This window comes from Procambarus clarkii, chromosome 67, assembly GCF_040958095.1.
Source record: "Procambarus clarkii isolate CNS0578487 chromosome 67, FALCON_Pclarkii_2.0, whole genome shotgun sequence".
NCBI lineage: Eukaryota > Metazoa > Arthropoda > Malacostraca > Decapoda > Cambaridae > Procambarus > Procambarus clarkii.
Genome location: NC_091216.1, coordinates 16,392,386 through 16,420,080, shown reverse-complemented (window position 1 = coordinate 16,420,080; position 27,695 = coordinate 16,392,386). Strand labels below are relative to the sequence as shown.

The window sequence follows — 27,695 nt, the reverse complement described above, 5'->3', positions numbered from 1 at the left end:
TTCCATTTGAATATAGATAGAGTAATTGTGTGTTATTTGTACACATTTCTTTGATATATACAGTATACAGTATATAAAAAAATTGATATATATATATATATATATATATATATATATATATATATATATATATATATATATATATATATATATATATAAATTCAATTAAGTACAATACCTATATTTTAAGTTTTATATAATTTATATATATATATATATATATATATATATATATATATATATATATATATATATATATATATATATATATATATATATATATATATATATATTTATTTTGGTAGCAGTCTTTCCTGTAGACATATATTATTAAATATGACCGAAAAAGTAAGATTAATAATTCTAACACGAATTTTCTCAATCTTTCGTACATTACGCTTCACTGTTGGAGGTAAATAAAAAATCACTTCTCCAAAATTCATTTTTATTTCTAGTCTGACGCGACACGGGCGCGTTTCGTAAAACTTATTACATTTTCAAAGACTTCACAAATACACAACTGATTAGAACTTGCGTTTCCCTGATTTTATATCTACATTTGAGTGAGGTGGGAAGGGTGATGTGGCATTACATTTGAGTGAGGTGGGAAGGGTGATGTGGCATTAACACAAGACAGAACACTAGGGGATATTAATAGGGTATTAAAAGTATCAACACAAGACAGAACAGAAACAATGGGTATTGAATAGAAGTGTTTGTAGAAAGCCTATTGGTCCATATTTCTTGATGCTTCTATATTGGAGCGGAGTCTTGAGGTGGGTAGAATATAGTTGTGCAATAATTGGCTGTTGATTGCCAATTATTGCAATAATTGGCTGTTGATTGCCATCAAGAAGTCAACACCAGCAATCAACAGCCAATTATTGCACAACTATATTCTACCCACCTCAAGACTCCGCTCCAATATAGAAGCATCAAGAAATATGGACCAATAGGCTTTCTACAAACACTTCTATTCAATACCCATTGTTTCTGTTCTGTCTTGTGTTGATACTTTTAATACCCTATTAATATCCCCTAGTGTTCTGTCTTGTGTTAATGCCACATCACCCTTCCCACCTCACTCAAATGTAATGCCACATCACCCTTCCCACCTCACTCAAATGTAGATATAAAATCAGGGAAACGCAAGTTCTAATCAGTTGTGTATTTGTGAAGTCTTTGAAAATGTAATAAGTTTTACGAAACGCGCCCGTGTCGCGTCAGACTAGAAATAAAAATGAATTTTGGAGAAGTGATTTTTGATTTACCTCCAACAGTGAAGCGTAATGTACGAAAGATTGAGAAAATTCGTGTTAGAATTATTAATCTTACTTTTTCGGTCATATTTAATAATATATATATATATATATATATATATATATATATATATATATATATAAATTCAATTAAGTACAGTACCTATATTTTAAGTTTTATATGATTTTTATTACTGTTAATAAGAATTTTTTGGCATGAAAAGGCATAGACATCATTGTTATACCAACTTTTCCTCCTCAGGACTTTTGAGTATGTACGTCGAGAGATTGTAAACGTTCCACCACACATCCCAGTGTTAGTTCTTGCTAATCACCGTGACATGGGTCATCATCGTGTTGTTTCTGAAGATGATGTTCGTTTCTTTATTGAAGCATTGGAAAGGTCCTGTAAAAAGATTGTTTTGCAGTTCTAATAACCTTGTTATATAGTGTTGGAGTAAGCTTTTTCATACTTATAAATAAAGAATTTACGTATGTTTAACCAAATACAAAATTATTTTTGCAGTGTTGGTATTACAGTGCAATATTATACTGACCCCTCAACTGCTTGGCTTCCAAATATTACACCCCCCCCCCCCCCCAGTTCTCAGGAAATAAATTCTCTGGAAAAAATTATTTGTTGTTTTGAAAGTGTCAAAAACTCTTCCCTGAGTATGGGTATAGTAACGGAAAGTCGAAATTGTACTTACTTTGGCTGCTATGGGGTCCGTAAGTTGGCGCATGATGTTGTCATTCCCCATTTGCCCGTGGCGTACACTTCTTGGGGCCAGTAGGGTGCCCGGGGCAGGATGCGCTCGCTGCCGCGAATATATTTTTGTTAATTTTTTGCGCACAGTTCCAAATACAATTTATTTGTTTTTACTTGCCAATCCTATGTATAATGAACATGTACACTATATTATGGCAGTAGAACATCTGTACTGTCCGTAGATGCTGTGTAACGTGCATCACCAAAGTGTTCACTTATCCTGCACATATTTCCAATGTATCATGCTAATATATTTATATTTTCTGTCTATATACACACTATACAGTATCACACACTATATACACACACCATAAACACACTCAGTACTCCGCGAGTGTGTGATATGCTGCGAAACAGCCAACGGGGCAGAGTGGCAACTTGCACTCCACGCACCAGGTGCTGATGCATCTTTGCTTTTGTTCTCTGTGGGTAGTGCTCCTGCATACTATACACGCACGTTTACCCTTCTCCCGTGATGCTGTGCCTGGCATATACTTGAGCATGTGTACTCCGAAGTTCTTGTTCTCAGTCAGTCTGGAGCTGCGTATGGCATTGTTGCTTGCACCCTGCGCGCTGCAAAGGAGCCCTCCTTACCATACTTTACTAGCAGCTGTGACACAACACCAGCACTGAATGTACGTATTGATGGTCTCCTGCCAGATTTTACCAGGTTCATATTGAAGCAGTTGAGCACTGCAACATCTGTTAGGTGGAAGAAGTACTTTTTCGTCCACTTCAGACTTGCGCACGCACTTCACTACACCAAGCACCATGTCACATTTTTCATTGAGGCGCACCAAGCACCATGTCACATTTTTCATTGAGGCGCACCAAGCATCATGTCACATTTTTCGACGAGGCGCATGTTCACGTTATAGTCTATGACACAGTCTGGTTTATACATGGGGAAGCACGTCTGAAAGTGGACTTTGCCACTGTCCAACATGGCACCAGGTGTGAATCGTAGTTAGCATATTCACCTCGCGTCTGTCCTTTCACCACACTGACAGCATATTGTCACACTTGCGCAGCTGGCACTCACCCACTGCTATACCAATACCGAACACTGGCATTTCCTTCCTGTGGGCCTTTACAGTGCTACATACGCTGGTGTTGTGGGCTAGGAGGTATCTGGTCAACAAGGGGCTGGTGTAATAGTTGTCGGGGAACAGCCCCTTGTTCAGCAACGGTTCCATCAGGTTTTTACGACACTGCCAGAGAACCCGTGTTCATCCTGAGCTGGTATGTCGACGTCTGTACCAGAATACAATATCATGTCCAAGACGATACCAGTCTCGCAGTCGCACAGCACGAAAAACTTCAGTTCAAAACGGTACTGCTTTGATGGGATGTACTGCTTGAATGCCAGTCGCTTCTTGAACAGTACTAGCGATTCGTCGATAACTACATTCTGTGTAGGTACAAAATAATCCCTGAACTTCCCTCTCATGTCACTGAACACCTTCCATACCTTCCACAGCCTGTCGTGTCTGTCCTCATTTGCATTATTCTCGAAATGCAGGCACCCTGAGAATCAAGAGGCACCTATCACGCGACATATACCGGTTGAACACGGGCGATGGAGCTAGGCTGTCTTTGCTCCAATAATCTTGGATGACAGCTTTCTCGGAGTGCTTCATCATCATGCTGAGTGCCAGAAACGGGTACATTTCATCAATTGTCGTGTCCTTCCATCGCGTGAGGTGTGAGGCAGGTAAAATGCCGGCATCTATGAGGCTGTGAGCGTACCTGTTTGTCTCAGGTCACAAGATGCGTCATGAATTCATGGTCGAAATACGCCAGGAAATATTCCATTTCTGCCATATCACCGGTATATGGGAATAATGGTGTAACACCAACATCGGTATCATCAAACGTTGGTATTTGAGGGACAAATGTGGTTCAATCTTCCATACAAGTACACCTGGGGGTTTGGTGTTGGTGCCAACACCACTGCCAACACCACCACGAGCACCAAAAACACGCTACGTCATCTGGTGCTGGAACTGCATGAGGGTATGCTAGGCGATGAGGCAGATTTACGTCCCGTAGGCCTACCACGAACACCTGTTGTTGAGGGGCCACTGTCGTCATTGTTCTGTTGCTGTGAGACACGCTGCCGCCTGCCGCGATGTGTTGCTGAGGCAGCAAAACCCCACCTGGTAACACCCCCGCTGCTCGTACTCGGGTCATCCACACTACTCGTATCGGAGCCTATGTCACTGAAGCCCGAGAAAGATTCATCACATGTACTGTCGCTGAATAAACTTGCGTCTGGGGACATACATGGTGGTGGTGGTGATAATGGTGTTGACCCAGGGCGGCGGGACAAGCCGGGCGAGGCATGTGTACCGTACATGCTCGCCACATCATCGACCTCAGTCTCTCCCCTCACTCATATCAGACCTCTGTGTAAGGTCTTTCTCTGGATCATAGTCTACGTCATCATCCATAGCACTGTCATCATACAAAATGTTGCGCATCTCCTCCTCAGAGAGTCGTTTTGCATGACCCCGGGTCACCGTGGAGCGGGAGCTTGTAGACGATGCATCAGACATGGTTGTTGCTTTGAAACTGAAGCTCCCCACAGCCGCAGGGCATGCTGGGATTTTTTTTCAAGATAGCGGACGATCACTGGGGGCCCCCAGGCATCCATCTTGTACCCGCGTCACCTCGCGCCAGTTTTGAATGGAACCTGAAAAATAAAAATACACGGAGGTGCGTTGCGCACCCCGGACGAGGGATTGCAGGTGTGTTGCGCAGTTGAAGGGTTAATCATATTTTACTTATCAGCCAATATAGATGTACACATGTTGTCCTAGGGAGCCCATTATCATTCCTCCAAGGTTGTAGGGTAACTCCATCTGGATGCTTGTGATTGTTAAATCTGTACATTTGAGGTTTCTTTTGTGTAGGACACCTGGCTGTAGCCAAACTTCTCTTAATGATGTCATTGATTGCTTCATGTCCAGAAATATTTCCCTTCAACTATGTACACAGATGTATCTGTGTGCATAACCACAGATACACCTAAGATACACTTGTCCAAGTCATTACAACCTTACACTTCCATGACAATACTGAACTGAACAGAGAATATGATGGAGGCAGATTAAGAGACTGGTGTAGTCATAAAACTGTGCACAGCACCTCAATCTGGGTGCAACATGCAACAGTTTGCCCGTCCCCATCCTTAATCGCCATAACCAGTAGCACCTGGTGGCAAACAACTGGTTGTAACCAATAACAGGTCACCAAATACTCAGCTCATTCATGACAAGCAGAGGAGAAGCCTGGGAGCCAGGTCTGGAGTTATTGGCTAACACTAACCAAACCATGTCCAAGACAATTTTCACCAGATTGTGGTCTGTTTTGTTTTGCCTATTGTTCTGGGTGCCCTCCCTGGTCGATTTCAATTATGACAATCATGACACTTTTTAACTGTAAAGTGCTCATAGGCCATTGCTCCCTGTGCACCTCTGAGGGGACCACGGTCTGGCTCGTGGTTCCCGGTAGGTATAAGGACTCCTGTGACCGATGACCCCAAACTAACATAGCACATATAAGTTTGGATAGCTTCAGGGAGCTGATGGGGCTCCCACAGAAATAATGTATTGTTCTAAGCAAATAATACAGTACAGTATAGATGCATCTTAGTGACACGGATATATTTGAGCATTCCGATTTTATTATATCAATTTTTAGAAAGACACGCTATAGAATACCATTATTGCAAAAAAACAGAGAACAAACTTAACTGAAACATTGAAATAAGTATGTAAAAAATATAGTCACAGCAACTTTTCCTAACAGTCAGCTCGTTGGTGATCATCCACGGCGATTGGTCGATGAGTGTACGTGAATTGTGGTATCATTGCGAGACTTCCAGGCTTTACCACAGTCGAAGTCAGTCACATACAATTTTATTGATTATTTTTCCTGTGATTAGGGAATGTATTTTAACAATACTAGAAGGAATTTTTTTTTTTATAATTTGTTATATGGTATATGCATGGTATAAACTATGTGCAGCCTAAGGGTTAAGAATGAAAACAAGGCACTACCTGTTCTGAATCTTATTTTGAGCTGACCAGGGACACATTAGGAAGAATGTAAGATTTAGCTCGAGGTTAGGGGACCTAGTGTTGGCCAGGTTCCGTTTTGACATCCAGTGGTCGATGATCTTGTGCTGTTCTCAGCTTTCCTCCAGTGCCTAGATAGCAACATTTTTAACCTGGCAGAGGTGTGTGTGAAAAATTTCATACTACACCATTATTAGTTTTTGGGCTGCACATTACAGCTCTTGGAGTATATTTTCCCAATCTACTTCTCTATTAGTAAAGAAGTAACTCCTGTTATCCTTAAAAATCTTGTTTACAACTGTGGTTTTATGTACTACTTAATTATAATTTATCATTGTCTTCCAGTTTGCCATATTCAAAACCTTTAATTCTCATCATTGCTCATTTTTCTTAAGTTTTTAATTAATTTTCTTGAATGTCTATGGCCTTTTTCTGGGGAGCCCCCTTTCAGCTCCCTGGAGCTTACTAGGCTTAAATGCTAATGTCATGTCAGACTTTGGCATCAGTTATGTGTATGGAGTTCTGTGGGCCTACTGGGGACCACGAGCCAGAACCTGAAGGGAGTGTCTATAGGCCATTGCTTCCCAGAAGGGAAGCAATGGCCTATAGACACTCCCGTATGGTTGGAAGCATTCTGTCTGCCATCAACCGGGTCAGGCACCCAGAAAAGTAAGCATCCCAAAAGAAACCCCTATTCTGGTGAAAATATTGCTACCAAAAGCCGAACAAGTGGTTAGAACTCCCATAAAAGAAACGAGATAATGAGCATGATGTCACACGTTGCCGCGCCGCTGTCTGCACAGCTCCCCCCCCTCCCCGGGAGGGGGAAGGGGGAGCTCCAGACCGAAGGGGCCACAACAAACAGAGGAGAAGAAAGAAAAGAGAGCACTGTCCAATGACCAGGATGGCTCAAGCAGCGCATGAGCAGGCCTGAGGTGAAACAACGCATGAGACAGCTTGCGAAACGGTGCAGAATTACAGTAACATCAATACCAAAAGCAAGCTAAAGCGGCTTCGCCAGCGCCGCACGATATGCAAAATTGGCAGACCTCCAACCACACGGGGTGTCTATAGGCCATTGCTTCCCCATGCCTCTCTGAGGGGGCCAGGTTCTGGCTCGTGGTCCCCGGTAGCCCCACAGAACTCCATACACATGATTGATGCCAAAGTCTGACATTAGCATATCAGCCTAGTAAGCTCGGGGGAGCCTCTGGGTCTCACCAAAAAATGGCGTTTCATTACATTCAACACCTGTTTTATTAAATTTAATTTAGATATATCATATGTGGGCAATATAACCTTGGCTTCTTATTTTATTATAGGCTTAATATGTGTTATAAATTTGTAACCATAATTAGGGAGGGTGTATTTACTACCTTGTGGATGTTTCTTTCCATTGATGTGAAGTTTAAAATATGATACTTAAGTTTGTAATGAATAGTATGGCTGCCGTTGTAATTGAGGAGTGTGTAGGAAAAATCTCATTGTATTAACTTGAAACTTACAACATTTATACACCATATGAGAACTATCTTTCCCTTCATTATTCTAAAAAACTTTACATTGTGTTTCATTCCATATGTATGGCTGTGAAATAGTGGGATGTGAACATGTAAATCATTAGATATTCATAAAATCAATCATTAGATATGCTTTTTGGGAAACAAATATAATAAAGACTATGAAGATATCAGAGATGTTAAATTCAAGAGTCAATAAACCACAAGATTGAGAAGTTTACCGAGATGATTTTGTAATTTTGAACAAATGGATGATGGTAGACTAGTGAAATGAGTGTATTTATTTGAATGAATTTTAGGTAGGATTATGAGAGGGATGCCAGAAAGGTGGGCGGACACAAGTGTGTGAGAGGAAGCAGGAATGAGTATGAGCATTGCAGTTGGATATTCTGTACAGTAGTAAGAGGCAAGGCAGCTGTGTAAAAGCAGTTTTTAAGAAGGTGGAGTGAATGTACTTGTACCATATTTTCGAGCTTTAAAGAACTGGACAGTTGTATGTCAGTTGATTGAAAATTGAGAGGTGGGACCAAAGAGCCAAAGCTCAACCTCTGCAGGCACAATCAAGGAAGTATGATTGGGTGAGTACACACAAATTTAAATACAGAGATTGAATCAATGATGAGAGTACTGAGGTAAATGGTTAAAAAGATGTAGGATTTTAATATAAAAGTTGGCAAAATACCTGATCAAGAGTTGGTGCCATTTCTGACATTTGCATATGAATCTTTTGCTAGTACTGTATATCAAACAAATAGGCAGGCTTGTTTGCGAGTCTCCAGAAAGGGTAGAGAGTACTTGACATGATAAATGATGCCAGGCATGACAATGGGTGCCAGTGAAAATAGTGTTTGCTCCAAACCACTAATAATACCAGATCAGATTTTGCATTGTGTGGGGGCTTGCAAATTTGGGTAGATAAGATTATTAAAGTGCTAAAGTGTTGAAGACACCATACAGGCTGTAACAGATACCACAACATATGCTGGCATAAAACTGTTATTTACCAATATGGGGAGGTCTCCCATGCCACTGCTTACCAAAATATTTATACATTACTCCTATACAATTATTAATCTAGAAAGTGAAAAAAAATCAGTAAAGAGTAATATTAGTGGAGGTGCTTGTCTTCTATGACTCAAGAGGAAATTGTGTAATATCTTCTTTTATTATTATAGTAATTATTTTCTTTGTTTAACCCCCTGCACTGCACACCTGTTTTAACAAAAACTTCATAGTGCAATTGTTAAGGACAGATTTTTGTTGTTTAAATGTTCAAGTAAAGTTAATGTCAAAATGTTTTCAAACTCACCCATTTTCATTTCAAAACACATTGTGATGAAAACATTAAAATATAGCCTAATTAAAAAAAATAGCACAATTCTCAGAACAACATTTGTTCAGCGCAGTGCAGTACAGCAGTTAGTGTAATAAACATGATTAGCTTATTCAGGATATTATAGTACATGTTCCTACAACATTATATATTTCCATTACAGACCAGAAGGTGCTGCTGATATACGCTACACGGAATCGTCCATGCGTAATGGATATGGTTTGAAGTTTTTGCACAAATTTTTCAATCTTCCATTCCTTCAACTACAGAGAGTAACACTTCTGAGGCAGTTGGAAACCAATATGGCAGAGATTGATGCTACAATTCAAGAGCTTGATCTCTATCAGGAGAGTGATGATGCAAATTATGACATGTATGTATGTATGTACAGTAATTTTATATTAATATTTATTCCTATATGTTTATAGCCCCGACACCTTACTGCCTTCTGGGAGCCACCCATCAGGAGGGGGCCAGAGCAGAAGTTTCTCTGGCTAGGTAAAAGACCTAGTGTTGTACTGGATAGTAAGCTGTTGCTAGAGGTCAATGTCATAGGCATAGTAAGATAAACCTACTCTGCTCTGGCCAATTTAAAAAATTGCATTTAAATTCATGGGTATTATAATGATTTTAAATTCATGAGTATTCAAATGCATTTAAATTCATAAATTCAGAGAAATGCTTGAAAAAGTTGCCTATTACTTATGTTTATTAGACTTGAATTAGAATATTTAATAGTTGTATGGTGCCTTTATAAAAAAAAACATTGTAAATAAATTAAAAAAGATGCACAAAATGAGGTACAGTATATATATATATATATTAAATAATCTCTAGACCTAAACCACAAGCACTATGAGGACATTTTTAGGCATTACATATGGCAAAACTAGTGCACAAAAGAAAAAAGTGATATAATTACAATTGTCAAAAATATGAGGGGAATCAACTAAATTGATAAAGAAGATTTTTTACATTAACAAGATTAAGAACATAAACTCATAGATTCAAGCTAGGAAAACCCAAGGCGCCAAAAAATGTATGTACAGTATATTTCATACCTGAAATATTTCTGTTTTTGCATTAACAAGATTAAGAACATAAACTCATAGATTCAAGCTAGGAAAGCCTAAGGCACCAAAAAACTTATGTACAGTATATTTTATACCATTTGCAGAGTGGTAGCCAGATGTAATAATTTAAATGAGAAGGTAGTGTATGACAACACCATGAGAAGCTTCGAAACATATGAGGAAGATTGTAAGGAACCCTGGACACCATGAGCTTTGGCTCTTGTCCTGTGAATACACTATGATAATTACAAATATATCAACCCAGCCTCTTGAAATGACAGTACTTATTATAACTATTTGGTCAAAAGTACCAATATGTAGTGATGGACCACCAAAGTTCACATTTTGTTCTTTTAATGTTATAAAAGTCCAGAAAAAACAAAGCTTTTTGTCCTTCCTCCCATCTGCTTTATTTCCCACATTTGCTGGCATGATTTCGGCTCCCCTTGTGTCTGCCGTGTCTCCTTTTGTTTTGGTGGCCATCATCTTTCTGCAGATGCCTCCCCACCTGGCCGCCAGGGCGGTGCTGTAGTTTGCTTATTTACATGTGACTGGGGGTGTGCGTTCGCGTTTTGGGGGCGCTTTTTCGCTTCAAGTTTTTATCCTCCCGTTGCCGTGTTTCTGTTTTGTCTTTCTTTCGGGGCGATCTGCCCTATTTGTTCCTCTGGGAATGTTTGGGTGTTGGTTTTTTGCCCAGTTTTGTGTTTTCTGTCTGTGTTTGGGTTCTGGGCCCTGGTTTTTGGACCCAATGTCCATGCCTGTCTGCTCTGCTTGCTCCCACGTCTTTGACCCTTGGTTTTCGGTCCATTTTCTGGCTAATTTAGCCAGGAGTTCTGTCTGGGTTGTGTGTCTTGCCCTTCCTTTCTGTGGTGCGTTTTCCGCCGGCAAATGTGGTGGTTAGGGCTCCTCCCAGGTTTGTTTCCAGGTTCCTTTGGGTTCTTCGGTTTTGTTCCGTATGTTTTCTTCGTCACGGGTTTTCCCTTTAGAGGTTCAGGAGGCTCTTGGTGATTCCCTCCTGTGCACCCCAGATTTGCTTCTGCTGGGGTTCTGGGGTCTTCCTGGCTTGCAGACTGCACTTCTTGGGTCTTGGCACGAATTTTGTGGTTGTGCTGGGGCTCCAGCTTTTGCTCGTCAAGGTGGGACTTTGGTGCAGCTTTTGTGCCAGTGCCTCCTCCGGAGCCATCTTCGTCTGGTCGGCACGGGGCTCGATCTGCTTGCAAGTTGGCGTATTAATTTTTCTTTTTCATTTTATAATTTATTTATTTTTTCTCGGAGAGAGTGCCAGCCCTTTCATGGGTCGCCCCATTGACAGGGCACTGTGGAGAGGGGGGGGGAGACTGGCTCTGTTTGCCCCATGCTTGGTCCCACGATTCGTGGGCGGTTTGGGTCATGTCCTCCGGCCTGTGGTGGGGTTGGGTGGCTCCTCCTCTGGGGGGTTTGGGGTTGGTTGGGCGGGCTACTTCCTCTTCACTCTGTTAGGTCATCTTGTTCCAGTCCCGAAGCAGGACTGTGGATCTTTGGTTCACTCTGGACTTGTCCTGTCTGTCCCACTTTATTCCTTGCCCTCCTTCTGGATGACCTCTCTGTCGTTGATTCAGTTTCTATTTGGGGCCGGGTTGTTTGATGGTGTCTCTGGCTCTCCGGGATGCGTGTTGACTTGTCCCACTTCATCTAGGAGTTCAGGCCACTATTCCCAAACAGCTGTGCAGGAGTCTGAACTTTGCCGTGCTGGTTTATCCGCTGGGTCAGGTCTGACTTTAGCATCTGTTCTGGTTCCTTCAGGGATGTTCCTTCTACCTCGCTCGCAATCGTTGAGCTCAGCCTCTGGGGGCCTTGCGTCAATTGCTGCGTCGCCGGCTTCCTCTTGGGTGTTTTTGGGGATCAGTGCCTTAGAGCCTACTTAAGCCAGTGCTCACCAGACCGGCCAGGGGTGTTGGGCTCTGTTCTTCCGTTGGACTCCCAGCACTGTGCGGGAGTTCGCTGTGGTTTGGCTGTCGCTTCGGAGGGTTCGGGGTTATCTTGAGATGATTTTGGGGCTTTATTAGTGTCCCCGCGGCCCTGTCCTCGACCAGGCCTCCACCCCCAGGAAGCAGCCAATGACAACTGACTAACACCCAGGTATTTTACTGCTAGGTAACAGGAGCATAGGGTGAAAGAAACTCTGGCCATTGTTTCTCGCCGGCGCCTGGGATCGAACCCAGGACCACAGGATCACAAGTCCAGCGCACTGTCTGCTTGGCCGACCGGCTCCCCTAGGGTAGCTCAGGTTCTATGATCCGGATCCATTTGGACTGCTATCCAATGGTTCATTGTCTGAACTGCGAGGGTACTTTTTGGTCTTTGGTTCTTTGGGGCTAGTTGCTTCAGGTGACTTGTCTGCTGGATTCTCAGGGTTTGGCTGTCCGTATGGTTCATATCTGGGGAGTGTCCAACATCCTGGTGGACGGCCTGTCTCAGTTCATTTCCCTGTCCACGGACTGGACGGTCGACTCCTTCAGTTGGCTCTGCCGGACATACAGGTTCCCAGAGGTGGACCTCTTTGCGTTGGCATGGTCTTGGCGTCTCCCGATATGTGGCGACCTTCCCCGACTGCGGAGCTGTCACGGTAGTTGCCTTTTGGCAGGACTGGTCAAAGTGGAGTTTTTCTCCTCCAGTTGGGCTGTTGCTTCGAGTTCTAGCTCTTTTGGAGTCTTGCCGTGAGAGAGTCATCCTTGTGGCCCCTTGGTAGCCGGCCCAGCCTTTATTTCAGGCGTTACTTGTTCGATGTCCGAACCCGGGGCATTTTCCGTAGCTCTGTCTCTTTCAGCAGATCGGACTGGTCCGGTACGTAGCTGGTTGTCTCTCTGCGTTTGGTCTTCTTGACATGTGTATATCATCATTTGTATGATGATCAGGTTTCTTCTTTGATGTTATCCCACCTGCGAGCTTCGTCTTGGCGATAGTAAGATGTTTTTCTGGCGTTCTTTTCGGCATTTTCACTCTTTGTAGGTTGTCTTCTATTTCTGATCAAGTTGTTTTGTCCTTTCTTTCTTGGCTTTTTCAGGATCATCATTTGCTGCACAGTTCTGTCGCCTCTTATCGTGTGGCACTGCCAGAGCCGCTCCAGCTTGCATTTGGGGCGGATGTCACTTTGGCCTTGTTTCGCATGCTTGCTCGTGCTTTGTTTGACCTCCGACCTGCTCATGTGCCGCTTGAGCAGTCCTGTTTCTTGGAATGGGTTCTTTTCTCTCTTCTCCTCGGTTTGTAGTGGCCCCTTTGGTTTAAGATTGTTTTTCCAAGGCTGTTTCTGTTGACATTGGCCTCTGGGGGTCTGGTTGGTATGCTTTATGCTTTCCTGCTGTGCAGGGGTTTCTGCTCTTTCGATCCTGGTGTTCGGTGTGTTCGTTTGCAGCTGTCTCCTTCTTTTCTGGCAAAGAACGAGACGGTAGCTTTCTGGAAGCTCCCTTGGGTCATGGATGCTTGGTTGGTCAGGCTGGGGGTGTATAGTGTGTTGCCTGGTTGCAGCTCTTCGCTGTTATCTGCGTGTCTCGGTTGCTGTGGCATGGGATGCGCTTTGGGTTGATCCGGTTTCCCCTCATTTCCTATTCCAGGGCTCGGGTTTCCCAGGTTGTCCTCAGGGTTATTAAATTTAGCCAGCCTGTGGTCTGCCCTCGTGCCCATGACAAGTGTAAGTTTGCTGCTTTGGCTGCCGTGTTCGGCAATGTGTCTTGGGTTGACATTCGGGCATGGGGGTTTTGGAGGTCAAACAGGGTCCTGGCCTCTCATTATTTGGTCGATATTCCTGGTCCCAGTCGTTCGTGTGTGGCTTTGAATCACAGGTTGCAGCCAGTTTTCACGACTTCGAGTTAATGTGCGCCTGGTGACTGCCTCCCTCTTTTACTTGTCTTTGGTTAGGTAGCTCCAGGAAGCCGGAGGGGCTTCCCCACAGAAAACCAGCGTATGTAATGAAACACCATTTTCTGGGCGAGCCCTGGAGGCTCCCTGGCACCCTCCCTCTCTCCGGTAGGCAGTTTTGTTTTGATGCTCAGCCTCCGAACTGAAGGTGTGAGTAGCCGGCACGGGGGTCTGGGGGTCCGCCCCTGGCTGGTGGTGGCTGAGTGGACAGAACACTGGATGCGTGATCCTGGGTTCGATCCCGGGCACCGGCGAGAAACAAGGGGCAGAGTTTTTTTCACCCTGATGCCCCTGTTACATAGCAGTAAATAGGTACCTGGGAGTTAGTCAGCTGTCACGGGCTGCTTCCTGGGGGTGGAGGCCTGGTCGAGGACCGGGCTGCTGGGACACTAAAGCCCCGAAATCATCTCAAGATAACCTTATGATAACCTGCCCCTTCCGGGATGGGATGGTTTGGAAAGCACGTGGCTGACTGTATATTAGGCCTAAGATAGTAGTATTAGGCCTAGGATTGGTAAAAGAGGCTTGGTTAGGTTCTATATTGTCTGGTTGAAAAAAATTACCATTTGGCCAAATTCAGTAATATATAACTCAATTTTTTGGTGGTCCATCAATACATATTGGTACAGTACTTTCAACCAAATGGTTACTATAAGTACTTTCATTTTAGGAGGATGGGCTGAAATATATACATCCATGTATGTTGTTTATTATTTATTCATGTATTTTTTATCTACCTAAATGCTTAATGTAGTAATATATTAAATCTAGATCATTATAGTCAAATAATTTTGACAGGCCTGCTGTGAACTTCGTTTCACCTAAACCCAGCAAACCAAACATTCCCTTTTTAAAGTTTCACACTTATATCTTCTCTTCATTTACTTGTCACACTGCACACAGCTATATGAGCATGTGTTCATTGTTTGTGGCCCAAGCAGGTGTAAGCCCTTTTACATGAAGTCTGACTAAGAACTTTTCTATTGTAATACAATGTCATAAATTTTGAGTCTTCTTGATCAAGCTTGCATTAAAGTGGGAATATGATCATCAAAAGAAGTGTCTGGAGACATGGTGTTGTCACTTTGCTCTGACTGCATGAAAATAAATATACAGTATAGGTACAGTATGTTGAAATTTTACCATGAATAGCTAAAATTTACAAATTTTTAATAGCAAGTAATTTTAACCAAACAAATTAACAATTTTGCAGCTTCTTGAGCCAGTTGACCGATCGTAGAAGAGCGACAGCTGAATCATTGGGTCCTGTGGCCCAGGTTGCTGCCCCAATCAACACAACCCCTATTCCTCAGTCACACTCTATTAATAATGTTGCATCTTCTTCAAACCTCAACACATCTGTCAATGGTGAGTTACATCCCACATCACATTAGTATTTAATATTTATACTGATTCATTTCAAAAGTTACAGCTTTTATATTGATCCTGTAGCTTGTCTATAAAATCCATTAAGTTGGTTGTAAATCTCTATGCATATCTTGGCAAGAGTGAGCTTAGGTAGTCTAATCAAACTTAAAAATAACAAGACAGTTGGGCACTCAGACATTTAGCATCAGTCATCAACATATGTTCTCTATAAATTACATAGTAATAAGTAATTTGTGAGATGCAGCTCCAGTTAGGAGATGGCTGGCAAGGCATCAAATACCGTGGTGGCAGGAGTCCAGTGTTGACTGCGAGGTTGGTAGTACTGTTGAGAAGAGGGTGCTCTGTTGAAATGTAAAGACAGTGTTCTCAACCTGTAGGTTTTTATCTTATGAAGCTGATGAGACTAGGATCAGTAAGATGTGGTTGACACAGAGGTGAAAATGGATTGGTCATCCACAACAACCCTCTATTAAAAGCTACAAGAGAATGGTTCATACACCTTACTCTTACCCACCCACATATGGCATCGCCTAATTGATACTGGCTTTCCAATAATCCAAAATACCTACCTTTGAACCCAACAGCCATTCATCTATATGCAACAACCCCCCTCTTCCCCGACACACAATCATATATACAACAACCACATACATAACCATACATGACTACTTAATACATGACAACCACACACATGTGCACACACACTCATGCAGCCACATTTTCTTTCTTATCGTGTGTTAGAGACTACAGCTTTGGTGTTCTGTGATCAAGTCATATATTTGCTGAGGTGTCTTTGGCTTTGTGAGATAATATCTCAACTTTGACATCATGCATGGCCAGTATTGTGGCAAAATTTAATAGCTGTTGAGCAGGTTTTTACACAATTGAACCAATGCTTTATGACTGATTTCATTCTTTTTCTATGCATGACAAATTCATTATTGGTTTTATTTCTATACAGTACATTTGGGGAATTCGGGGATAGTAGTTTGCCCCTGGAGACTCCAGGGAATCTGTAACTAGCTGGGGAGGGGGTTGGTTTTCTGAAACAGTCTGTTTGAGTAAGGCCGTTACTCAGTAATTGGTGACCTGTTGAGTTTTCCCCTGGGGAACCCACCTCATGGCCAGCTAGTCAGGCTTCACACCGCAGGTCACTGGAGTGAAATGACCTGCAGTGTGAAACCTACCAACCCATTTTAATATTATCATCCATATTAGCAGACAGTTGGATAGGTGAAGAGACAGGAATACACAGAGTGACAGGGCATATGGACAAACATACCTGTAGAGACTTAGATGGGCAAATGCAGACAGACTGGCAGGCAAGCAGGCAGATTGACATATGACCTTTATAAACTATACTTTAGGGGTTTACTAATTTGTATTGTATTTATTTACCCAGGAGTATCTAAGTCAGTATCTGTGCCTGTGAGTCTGTCCTCTGCAACATTAGGCACACAATCCAGCCCTCATCCAGCTGAACATACTTCATCTACTGTGTTGGCTGCAAATATACAAGCTTCCAAGTCCCCTCCTGTTATCAGTCCATCAGCAGCTGCAGGGTAAGTCTGACAAAACATACTGAATCCTGTGTATGGTTAGGCATTCCCAGTATGGATACCTTATGGCTCTACACATTAATAACTTTTTCTCACAAACTATCCAGTTTCTCAGTGATGCTTGGAGAATGAGTTTACTTTGCCTTAAAAGTACTGTTCAGTAATATCTGATTTTAGTTTTGTCCAAAGAAAAAAAGCAATGGTCTTAAATGGAAATGAATCTAAATGGAAAATGTAGTGAGTGGAGTCCCACAAGTTTCCATCTTGTGGGTAATTCTTTGTCATATATATCAGTGACATAGGTGAGAATATTGTAAACCACATCATCACACTTGCAGATGACACTAAGATAACTAGGGTAAAGTAGGAAGCAAAAATAATAATGAGGCCTTACAAAGAAATCTTCATTAACTCCACAAATGGTCCGAAGACTGGCAAAGGCTTTTAAATATTGAAAAATGCCAGACCTTGCATGTTGGGCATTGGGTATGCCCTACAGGCACCTCAACACTACCATGCCGCAGATTGATGAAGAAAAGGCCCTAAGAAGAGTCAAATAAACCTTTAACTCGAAAGTGGTTATTCAATTGCACAAATCTCTGGCATGTCATCATTTTGACTAATGTATCCATGAGATTAAATGCCTGTATCCAGGCAGATTAAAGGTGTTGTTTCTGGCAGAGCTGTGTTAAGAAAATGTCCAAATGTGGTCAGATGGCCTCATATCCCCATCCACCTGACTCAGTTTGGACCAATTCTGTATATTGATTGGTTGATGGAAATTGCTTGTTTCTGGGAAATGATTGGATGTCATTAGTAGTATTTGGAATGCCTACAAACGTCTAAATAGAATTTCAAATGTTGTTGCTACAGATGAATTTATATTTGAGTGAATGTGGGCACATGTACAGTTTAGTGCTATATATGTGTAAAGACTAAAAGGAAAGACTGTGTGTGGCTGCTTTGTTTGGCTAGTTCCCTGTTATTACGAGAAATTAGAATTGCACATTTAAGAATAACACTACAGTATTGGATAAATTGACTTGGATTTTTTGCAGTGTGAACAACAGCAGCAGCAGCAGCAGCAGCAGCCATAACAATAGCAGTAATAGTCCCTCCACTAGCACTTGTGGACCGAAGGCACCTAGTCAGAGTCCTGAAAAATCTCAAGAGAAGACAAGTTTTATGTCACGTATTTTTAATAAAACCAAAGAAGCAGAACAAGCAAAAGAGGCAGCATTAGGTATGTGCCATATTTTATGTTAAAGGTGTTTACAAATAGATGGTGTCTCAGGTTTTATTGATCCTAACTTCTTAAAATACAATATACAGAATTTATTTAATTATATCTGTTGTTCTAATTTTGTGTCAATACCTATACGCTTGCATTATTAATATACTGTATTGCTTTTATTTTTATCTTACCCCCAGAAGACATAGCTACATCTGATCCAGTATCATTGGATGATTTTGTGCCAGATGGTGGGCGGTTAGATCAGTCCTTCCTTAATGACATTATTTCAGCCCATAGTAAAGAACCAACAGCATCACCCATATCACCACCAATGCTGGAGGATGACAGGTACTGTAATATATATATATACTACAGTATAATGTTTGGCTGTGTTTCATAATAAGTATATCAATTCAGTCTGAATTTTTCCAAAACCTAAAAAAGTTAGACCCAAGCCTATTTCATTAAATAATACATTGACTATTATTTCCATAAATAAACAAAAACTAAAACTACTGTACTCTGTGCTGCATTGCACATGCCAGCAAAAGATGATGCAGCTGGTGCATTTTGTCCAAACTTCAGTTTTTCCTTGACTACTGCTAGCAGTGACACCAGGGGCAAAAAGCTTGATAGCTCACAAAGGTTATCCTCGGAATAAAGCATTTAGAGCAACAACACATAGCTCAAATGTGCCACAAAAGGGTTTGTTTCCTTTGTAGCTACACCACCTGCAACAGAAGGTTCCAAATGAACTATGTGGGATATTGGTCATGTCATATTGAACAGTCAATGGTGCAGTGGCGAGGCGTGACATTTGCTCGTTTGCTTGTTCCTTGGGATTTGAGGTAGTTCTGCCTCTCTGTTCAGTTTTCGGTTGCAATTTTCTTACCATGTGGGGTCTGTTTTGTTATGCCTATCTTTTTGGATGCCTAATCCCGGTCGATGGCAGACAAGGAAAACCCCCAACCACAGGGTTTTTTTTTTCCAGTGGCCAATTACTCCATATGCCTCTCTGAGGGGACCAGGTTCTGGCTTGTAGAAACCCCCGTGTAATTGGAAACATTCTATGTCTGCCATTGACCGGGTTAGGCACCCAGAAAGGTAGGCGTCCCAAAACATACCTCTATTCTGGTGAAAATTGCAACCAAAAGCTGAACGAGTGGATAGAACTCCCCAAACAAAAACGAGCAAACTAGTATAATGTCACCCATCGTCGCCCCGCTGTCTGCGCAGTCTCCCCTCCCCGGGAGGGGGAAGGGGTAGCCCTAGACCTACTGCGCCGGCGATCTACACCCCAGTTCTTGAGGCAGATGCTATTGGCTCGGTTGTGTGCTCTGGCTCCAGTCTTTTTGCTGCGCTGTACCTTGTGTGTGGCTGCTGTACTCCAGGGGTGCGAGAGCCAGGAGTTATTCCTCAGTACTCAGGCTGCATGTGCCTAGGGTTCCCTTCCCTAGGTGCCTTGTAAGTACTACCTTTGGAGCTTGGGGTTACCTTCCACAAGTTCCTTGGGGTCTGCCCTTGTGTGTCCATTTTACTGCTCGGTTTCTCGGCCGCCCTTTGGGTACTTGGGTGTTTTGTCTCCCTAGTTTACCTTAGGGTAAGAGGCAGTTTTTGCACTGGTAAGGGGCACAGGGTGCTGTGCACCTAGTTGTCACCTATCACAGTGGCTGGCTCTGTTCCTTGGGGTACGTTGTCCTCTTGTGGGGTTTTGTTTATCTTTTTGTTTTTGCCTTGGTGGGGGGTTCTGCCCTATTTGCCAATGGTGTTTGGCCTCACCCTGATACATGGTGGTGCCCCCTGCTTGGTCCCCATGAGTGTACATGTCCCTGGGGTTCAACTTTAGACAGTTTGTTTGGTAGTTTTGGGCGCCGGTTAGCAGTACCCTGCCTGGGTTTACCTGAGCGCGAGTCCTCTTCAAGTAAACACTCAGGACCCTGGGAATCCCTTAGGGGATGTGTGGGTCCGATGGATGTGACCCCGGTGTCCCCCTCGCTTCGTGCGAGTTTGAGGGTTGTTCGGTCCCATTGACTCAGGGCGACCCTCACTGTTTTTGCCTCTGTCACGCAGCCTGTTGGGTCGGTGACACTTTCGAACCCGAGTCCTGTGAGTTTTGTTGCTAGCTGGTGACTCAATTTACCCAATCTGTGGATGATCATCTTCAGGTACAGGCTGTGCAGGCATTGCATTCTAGGTTTCGGTTGTTGCAACGAGCTAGGTTGGTTGCTCACCCAGATGCCCCGCGGCTGTCCCGTTTTGCTTATAGGGACCCGGACTTGGGGGCGAGGGTCGCTTCGACCCTGGTTCAGTCCGCACCTCCTGGTTCTTCCCCTCCTGTTCTTTGTTTTGGTCCCCCTCCCCTGCTTCTGGCAGGGGAGAAACGTCTGAGGGTTTCGGAGTCAGGGCAGGGGTTAGTTGGTCTTGAGACTTGGGCAGCCTCGGGGGATGCCCCTTCTGGTGTGGCGACGGAGGCATTCGAGTCTCCTCCCCCGACCGAAGCTTCTGGGTCTGACCAGTGGGCCTCATTCTATCCGGCTTCTATGGCTGCGCCGACCTTGTCTTGTGGGGTCGGTGCTTGGGGGGAGGACTTGGCCCCAGGTCCTGCAGAAGAGGACCCTGGGGCTGGGGATGCGCTGACTTGGGGGGGGCCTTGGGCTCCGTTGGACCCCGCCTGGGTTTTTCTACCCTCTGAGCGGGGCTTACTGTTACAAGGAGTGGGGTTTTCTTTTCCCCCCTCTGCGTACGAGTTGGATTTGGTGTCTGCCCCTCCCCTGGTTCGGTTCTGTGTTTTCCCGAGCGCTTCGGTTCCGTCTTTCCGGAGGTTTTCGGCTTATCGCATCCAACCTGCTGCGGTGCAGGCGGCCCTTGCGGCAAACCTCCTGCGTGACCCAGATTGTCTTGGGAATGGATTCCTCGGCTTTCAAATTTGGGACTTCGTTCCATTTCTGGCTCCGTTACAAGGTTCTGGAGTCGTCCTGGCTGGAGGACTGTCCTGTCTTTACCTTGTTGTGCGGGTGTGCAGATCGAACCTGTACGTCACGTGGCTGGTTCAATCTTCTCAAGTCTTCGCGTTAGGTATTTTTAACTCGTTATCATCATCTCTATGGTGATCCGGTGGCTTCCATATTAGTGTCTCACCTGCGGGGCTTTGTCTCGGCAGATGTATGAAGTTTCCTGGCGGTCCTTCCGGTTCTTCTTACATCTTCGTCATTGTACTTCACTTTCTGTTAGGGTGGTGTTGTCCTTTCTCTCTTGGTTGTTCCAGGATCGTCTCCTTATGCCTAACACGGTCGCCTCGTATTGTGTGGCGCTGGCGGCTTCAGCTTGCTTTCGGTATTGATGTCACGTCTGCGCCGTTTTGCATGCTGTCTCGGGCGTTGTTTCACCTCCAGCCTGCTCATGCGCTGCCTGAGCCATCCTGGTCATTGGACAGATTGCTCTCTTTTTTTTTCTTCTCGCTTTGTTGTGGCCCCTTCGGTTCTGGATTGTTTTTCGAAGGCTCTTTTCCTGTTGGCATTGGCCTCTGGGGGTCAGGTGGGTGAGCTTCATGCTCTCCTTCGGCACAGAAGTTTCTGCTCCTTCAGTCAGGGTGATCGGTTTGTTCGTCTGCAGCCTTCTCCTTTTCTGGCGAAGAATGAGACTGCTGCATTCCAGAGGGGTCCCTGGGTTGTTGATGCTTGGTTGGTTCGGCCAGGGGTGCATCATGTTTTGTGTCCGGTTGCTGCTCTCTGCAGTTATTTGTGCACCATGCCTTCTGTGTCCTTAGACGCGCTTTGGGCTGATCTGGTTTCCCTTCTTCCCTGTTTGCAGGTGCAGGTCTCCTAGGTCGAGCGCAGGGTTATTAAGACTAGCCAGCCTGCGGTCTTTCCCCGTGCCCATGACGTTCGCAAGTTTGCGGCTCTTGACGCCGTCTTTGGTAATTGTCCTGGGCTGACATTCGGGTGCGGGGATTTTGGAGGTCGAATAGGGTCCTGGCTGCTCGTTACCTTGTTAACGTTCCTGGGCCCAGTCGAGCCTGTGTCGCTTTGGGTCAGCGGATGCAGCCAGTTGTCTCCACCTCAAGTTGAGGAGTCAGTGGCAACTGCTTCCCGGGTAGGTCCCTATTCTTTCCTCTGTGGGTAGTTAGCTCCAGGGAGCCGTAGGGGCTTCCCCCAGAAAACCAGCGTTGAATGTAATGAAACTCCATTTTCTGGGTGAGTCCTGGAGGCTCCCCGGCGTCCCTCCCTCCCTCCAGGCAGCAGTTTTTCACGTGTTTTTGACATCCAGCCTCAGAACTGGGGTGTGGATCGCCAGCATGGGGGGTCTGGGGCTCCCCCTTCCCCCTCCCAGGGAGGGGGAAGGGGGAGCCCCAGTCGTAACAGTGTGTTACGACGGGTGACGTCATACTAGTTTGCTCGTTTTTATTTGAGGAGTTCTATACTCTCGTTCGGCATTTGATTACAATTTTCACCAGAATCGGGGTTTGTTTTGGAGTGCTTACCTTTCTGGGTGCCTAACCCGGTCGATGGCAGACATAGAATGCTTCGAACCACACGGGGGTTTCTATAGTCCATTGCTCCCTTTGCCCCTCTAGAGGGGGGCCAGGTTCTGGCTCGTGGTCCCCGATAGGCCCAAAGAACTCCATACACATGATTGATGCCAAAGTCTGACATTAGTATATCAGCCTAGTAAGCTCTGGGGACCCTCCGGGACTCGCCCAGAAAATGGTATTTCATTACAGTACATTCAACGTTGGTTTTTTTTCTCAATTTTTTTTTCATATTTTTTAACAGCCAATTTGCATGAAACTTATACACCTTACAGAAAGTATGCCTATCTGTAAAGATGCAAATTTTGGAGGAAATTAGTTGAAGTCAACTTCAACCAGAGGTGGCAGTGTGTTTGATCTTATTTATTTTCAAGTAACATAAAATTGCATCTCCTCTTTCATTTTTTTTCAATTTACATGAAATTTACACCTTATATGTAGAGTTGACATCTCTACAACATTTATAAAACACTTTATTCCTAAGTTCATTTATTGATTTTATAAATATTTGCAAACATGAAATATTGGCATGTATTTTTGCGGGAACTTTGACTACTTGTATTAGTAAAACTAAACATATTTTGGATAATCCTTTTTATAAAAATCCTTTATTATATGCTAATATGATATATGAGTGTCATAGAAATGATGTCATTTGAATATTGTGGTAGAAGTACGATATTGAAAATGTGTAAAATTCGTTGGAAAAAAAAAAACATGTCTCCCTTTCTATTTGGGGTGTGATACTGAAACGTTGAACAGTTGCAGCCCTTCTTACATACAACTGGTAAAAAAAGTTTGGTTGACATTAAACAAAATTTTAAATTGCATTTACCGCCCCCTTAACCACTTAACTGCGCCAACCGAGTATTCTCGGTCGGTGGGAAACTGCGCCAACCAAGAAAACTCTCTTTGATTTTTCAGTACCAATTCTAAATGTGTACGAGGTTGGTTGTGTACGAAATGGACTCTTATGACCTGCAGTGAGAGGCAGCCATCTTGGAAAAAATTCCCAGAATGCTCTAGGGCTGCTGGCTGGGTTAGTATTGAATGAGCAACCATGGGTGGTGCACGCGCCTCTGGCTCCCAAACGCCTGTCTGATGAGGTGTTGAAAGATAACCCTCTGTCGGTGAAATTCAAACCTTATTGTTTGAAGAACTTAAGGGTCATAATATTGGTGAAGCTAGGCGCAATAAGGACCTAACACAAAGGTCGGATGCAAGTGATACAGCACCTATGAGGGCGATACAGCGAGCGTATCCAGTTGCAGCTCTGAGTGTCACCCTACCCTTGCAATCCTATGCTATCTACAATTTATTTAGATGATACATAGATGAATCATTTTCTGTGTTCAGTGATGATGCATCTGATACAAATAGCATAGATGAACAGTGTTAGCGGCTTCCATGGTGGTGTTTTCCATAGATATTTTCAAGAATACCTGAATCTCTTCCTTACTGACGGACACTCTTTGAGGCTAGCTTACTCTCTTTCTGACTGACGGATACTCTTAGGTGGTTATCTTGAGGTTATCTTGAGATGATTTCGGGGCTTTTTAGTGTCCCCGCAGCCCGGTCCTCGACCAGGCCTCCACCCCCAGGAAGCAGCCCGTGACAGCTGACTAACACCCAGGTACCTATTTTACTGCTAGGTAACAGGGGCATAGGGTGAAAGAAACTCTGCCCATTGTTTCTCACTGGTGCCTGGGATTGAACCCAGGTCCACAGGATCAAAAGTCCAGCGTGCTGTCCGCTCGGTCGACCGGCTCCCTAAGCTGAATCTCTGCCTGTGTGGGACCATATAAAGCAATCTTTTCAAGACTACCTTACAAATTTATCTTTTTCTATAATCTTTTCAATACTACCTTATGCTTTACAAGCTTGGCTACATACAACCTACAAGTACTAAAGCCAAGGGTTTATTATTTGCAAGTGCACACAATGAAGAAACAGGAAGCGAAAATTTATCTGTTCCTGGTGCACTGAGAGCGAAATTGCGCTGTGTACCATGGGCTACTTCGTTGATTATTACTCGCTTCCAAAGTACTGAGTGTGTAATACAGTGTGTTACTGTGTAAATAGTGTGTGAAACTGTACATATTGTAATTTTAGTGAATTTTTAACAGGTAATATTGCGACAATAAACATTTATTGTGGACACATTACTGACACATATATCACAGTTCCAGGGAACTTTATGAACGTTCTACTGTATACATATTGTAAAGACACAAATATGCATCATATACAATAAAAAAACAACAAATAAAACTGCATTGGAAATACATAAAACAAATAATTGAAAATATATTTGTGGCAACACAGTGCTTGAATGGCCCGCGTGACCATGTCTGGGTGATTCACGCACGGGCAACCAGGCCCTGATGACGTCACAGCACACTTTGTACACGTCCCCAAAGCCAAAGTAAGTGGAATTTGGTATTTATTTTTACATAGACATGTTCAGGGAAGGGAATTTATCATTTTACAAAGAAAAAATAATTTTTTGGGAACACTTTATTTCATGTGCACCGGGGGAATTTCACAATAAACTCGGCGTAGTACGGTGGTTAAAGGATGCAAGTGTTATACGTTTTCTCTTGTGTTCTGCCAAACTCAACTCCCTGTTGTCATTTCTTTGTTTGCTACTCTTGAGACTGCTGGGACTGGGAAGTTTTCCCAATGCTGCTCTCTTCTCCTTTTCTCCTTGACTGTAGCTCCTCTCTCCCCATGCTGCCTTATTACTTTTCCTTCCATTGGTCTACCTTCCTCTTTATTTCCTCTTTCTGGTGAAGCCCCTTTGTGGCTCTTGGAAGCTAACTCGTTGAGGTAGCTTCTCAAACACTGTCACATCAGCCTTAGTAGTTATGTTAGTATTGGCCTAATGGGGACCTAGAGCCAAAACCTGGCCCCCCCTCCCCCTCTCAGAGGCACAGAGAGCAGAGACTTGATATCATCATCCCCTCACACAGGAAAGTGCCCAGAAAAGCGGATGAAACAATACGAAGAACTGCATGGTTCATGAAAATGAAGCACTGAAACCAGCCAACAGGCTCTGCAAAAAGTTTCAAAAAATAATTCACTCAATCCTTTGGTAAGAGTGCAAGCACACTCTTACCAAAAGGTTTCATGTATGTAAAGTGGGTGGATGTGTAAAAAGCCAGGTATGCTGAGCAGGTAAGAAAAAACAAAAAATTAAGAATGCGAAATCATTTTTCTTCGTCTTTTGAAAGAAAGATTCTGCTTGGGGTAATATCTATAAATGGGCAAGATCACATACATAAATGCTTTTGTGTGTCAATGATAAAGGTGACATCCAATGATATTGTGGGTAACACAGTACAGTGTTCCAATGTACTGTGTCACTCACCACATCTAGCTTCTTAATTCAATTCAAAATGTTCACAAATATTTACTCTTATTATTTAAAAAAAAAATCTACATTTTTGTTGTTTTTCTGCGTACATAGCCAGAGAATGCAGATTAGGTAGGTAACTAAAACATGACTCCCGATCCCCACTATATCTTCAGAATGCATAAGTGGTAATTATAAATTTGATGATTGTTATTTAAATATTATACTTTTTAAAAGACCTAAATTTATTACACAAAATTTGTTCTTGTTACTTATTGCAGTGAAGACGAATGCGATGGAAATCCAATGGTGTCGGGCTTCCAAGTTGACCTTGACCCAGATGACCTCCAGCTTGGATCAAATGTTGAAATTATTGCTGATGAAATTGAAGAAGTTGAGCAAGAGAAGGAGGAAGACAATAATCCAGAAGTGTCATTTGTTAAGTGTGATATTTCAGACTTAAGGTTTGATAATGTACATAGCTCTGAAGGTGTAAAAATTGGCAAAAAGGAGGTGAAAAATAAAAGTAAAAGAAATCTAACTGATAATGAAAAGCAAGAATCACATGAAGTATTAGTAGGCATGTCAAACTTTAGTATTGAGGACACACACTCTTACACCTTGCAGCCAGATAAAACAACAAACACCATCCTTGGTTTTAGAGACTGTGAAAAAGAATGCAAAGAAGAAGAAGAAGAAGAAGAGAAAATTGACAAGCTTGATGACTGGCTTAACTCTGAAGAGGGAACCATTGTTAATCCTTATGTTTCTAATATCATTGTAATGCCCGAGGGATCAGTGTTGGATGGCTCTGATCCTGATGATGGTAAGTTGAATACTAGGCTAAGATGAAACTACAGTATTTTTCTAAGGGCTTGAATGGTGGCTCCTAATAGCTAGCTGCACAAAGATAGCTCCATGCAGTCACATCAGCCCCAGGAGTCCTTAATATCCTAACAAAGACCAGAGCCAGAACTTAGCCTCTCTCTTCCCCCCCCCCCTCACAAAGGCAAAGGCAGCAGGGGGTTCTTTATGGTCACCCTCACCAAATGAAAAATCCAGAAAGAAAGTGCAGTGAGACAGACAACTGCAAAGTTCACAGAAAAAAAACAGAAATAAAGCAGCAAATGACTTCCCAAACAATCCACCTAGTAGTTCGAACCCCCTAGTTAATGCTGGTCACTGCCAAATGGCAGCATCCCAGGAGCTGCTGGTTCCCATGCCAACACACTTCAGTCGTCCTGTTTTCCCCCCTGTGTGGACCACTCCTTTGGCTCCAGTTTGAGTGAATCCCTCGTTGTATATGAATTGTTTGTGGAGTTGTTTGGCTTTTTTTTTTAAACCTCCAGTTGTCCATCAAGCTTTGCTGACCTTGTAGATGCTTTCCCAGTGGGGTGGCAGTTGTCATTTGCTCCCTGTACCTCTATATGAGGGGGGGCCAGGTTCTGGCTCTGGTCTCCAGTAGGCCAAACAGAATTTGTGATTGCTGTGACTTTTTAATATGGAATAATCTCAGCACGATAGCTTCAAGGAGCCACTGGGGCTCTACCAGAAAGAGGCATTTCACTGAAATGGCTCTCTATTGTAAAGTCAAATCAGCTGCAGAGTTTTATTTGGCCTACTGGGGACCATGAGGCAGAACATGCCCCTCCCCATCACAGAAGTGCAGACAGTGTCAATCCACCATCTCAACAGGAAAG

General features: G+C 43.3%; 1 protein-coding gene across 5 annotated transcripts in view; it reads left to right on the top strand.

The window, feature by feature from the left end:
* The window catches only part of LOC123767542 (rab-like protein 6), a 70,114-nt gene that overhangs the window by 22,389 nt on the left and 20,030 nt on the right, over window positions 1-27,695 (top strand). For all 5 annotated transcript variants that reach the window (XM_045757238.2, XM_069310364.1, XM_045757239.2 and 2 more), the window contains 7 exons: window positions 1,522-1,662; window positions 9,127-9,336; window positions 15,144-15,298; window positions 16,722-16,881; window positions 17,937-18,121; window positions 18,310-18,460; window positions 26,277-26,821. In XM_045757238.2, coding sequence (XP_045613194.2) covers window positions 1,522-1,662; window positions 9,127-9,336; window positions 15,144-15,298; window positions 16,722-16,881; window positions 17,937-18,121; window positions 18,310-18,460; window positions 26,277-26,821 — 1,547 coding nt within the window. The remainder of the gene's footprint in view (window positions 1-1,521; window positions 1,663-9,126; window positions 9,337-15,143; window positions 15,299-16,721; window positions 16,882-17,936; window positions 18,122-18,309; window positions 18,461-26,276; window positions 26,822-27,695) is intronic.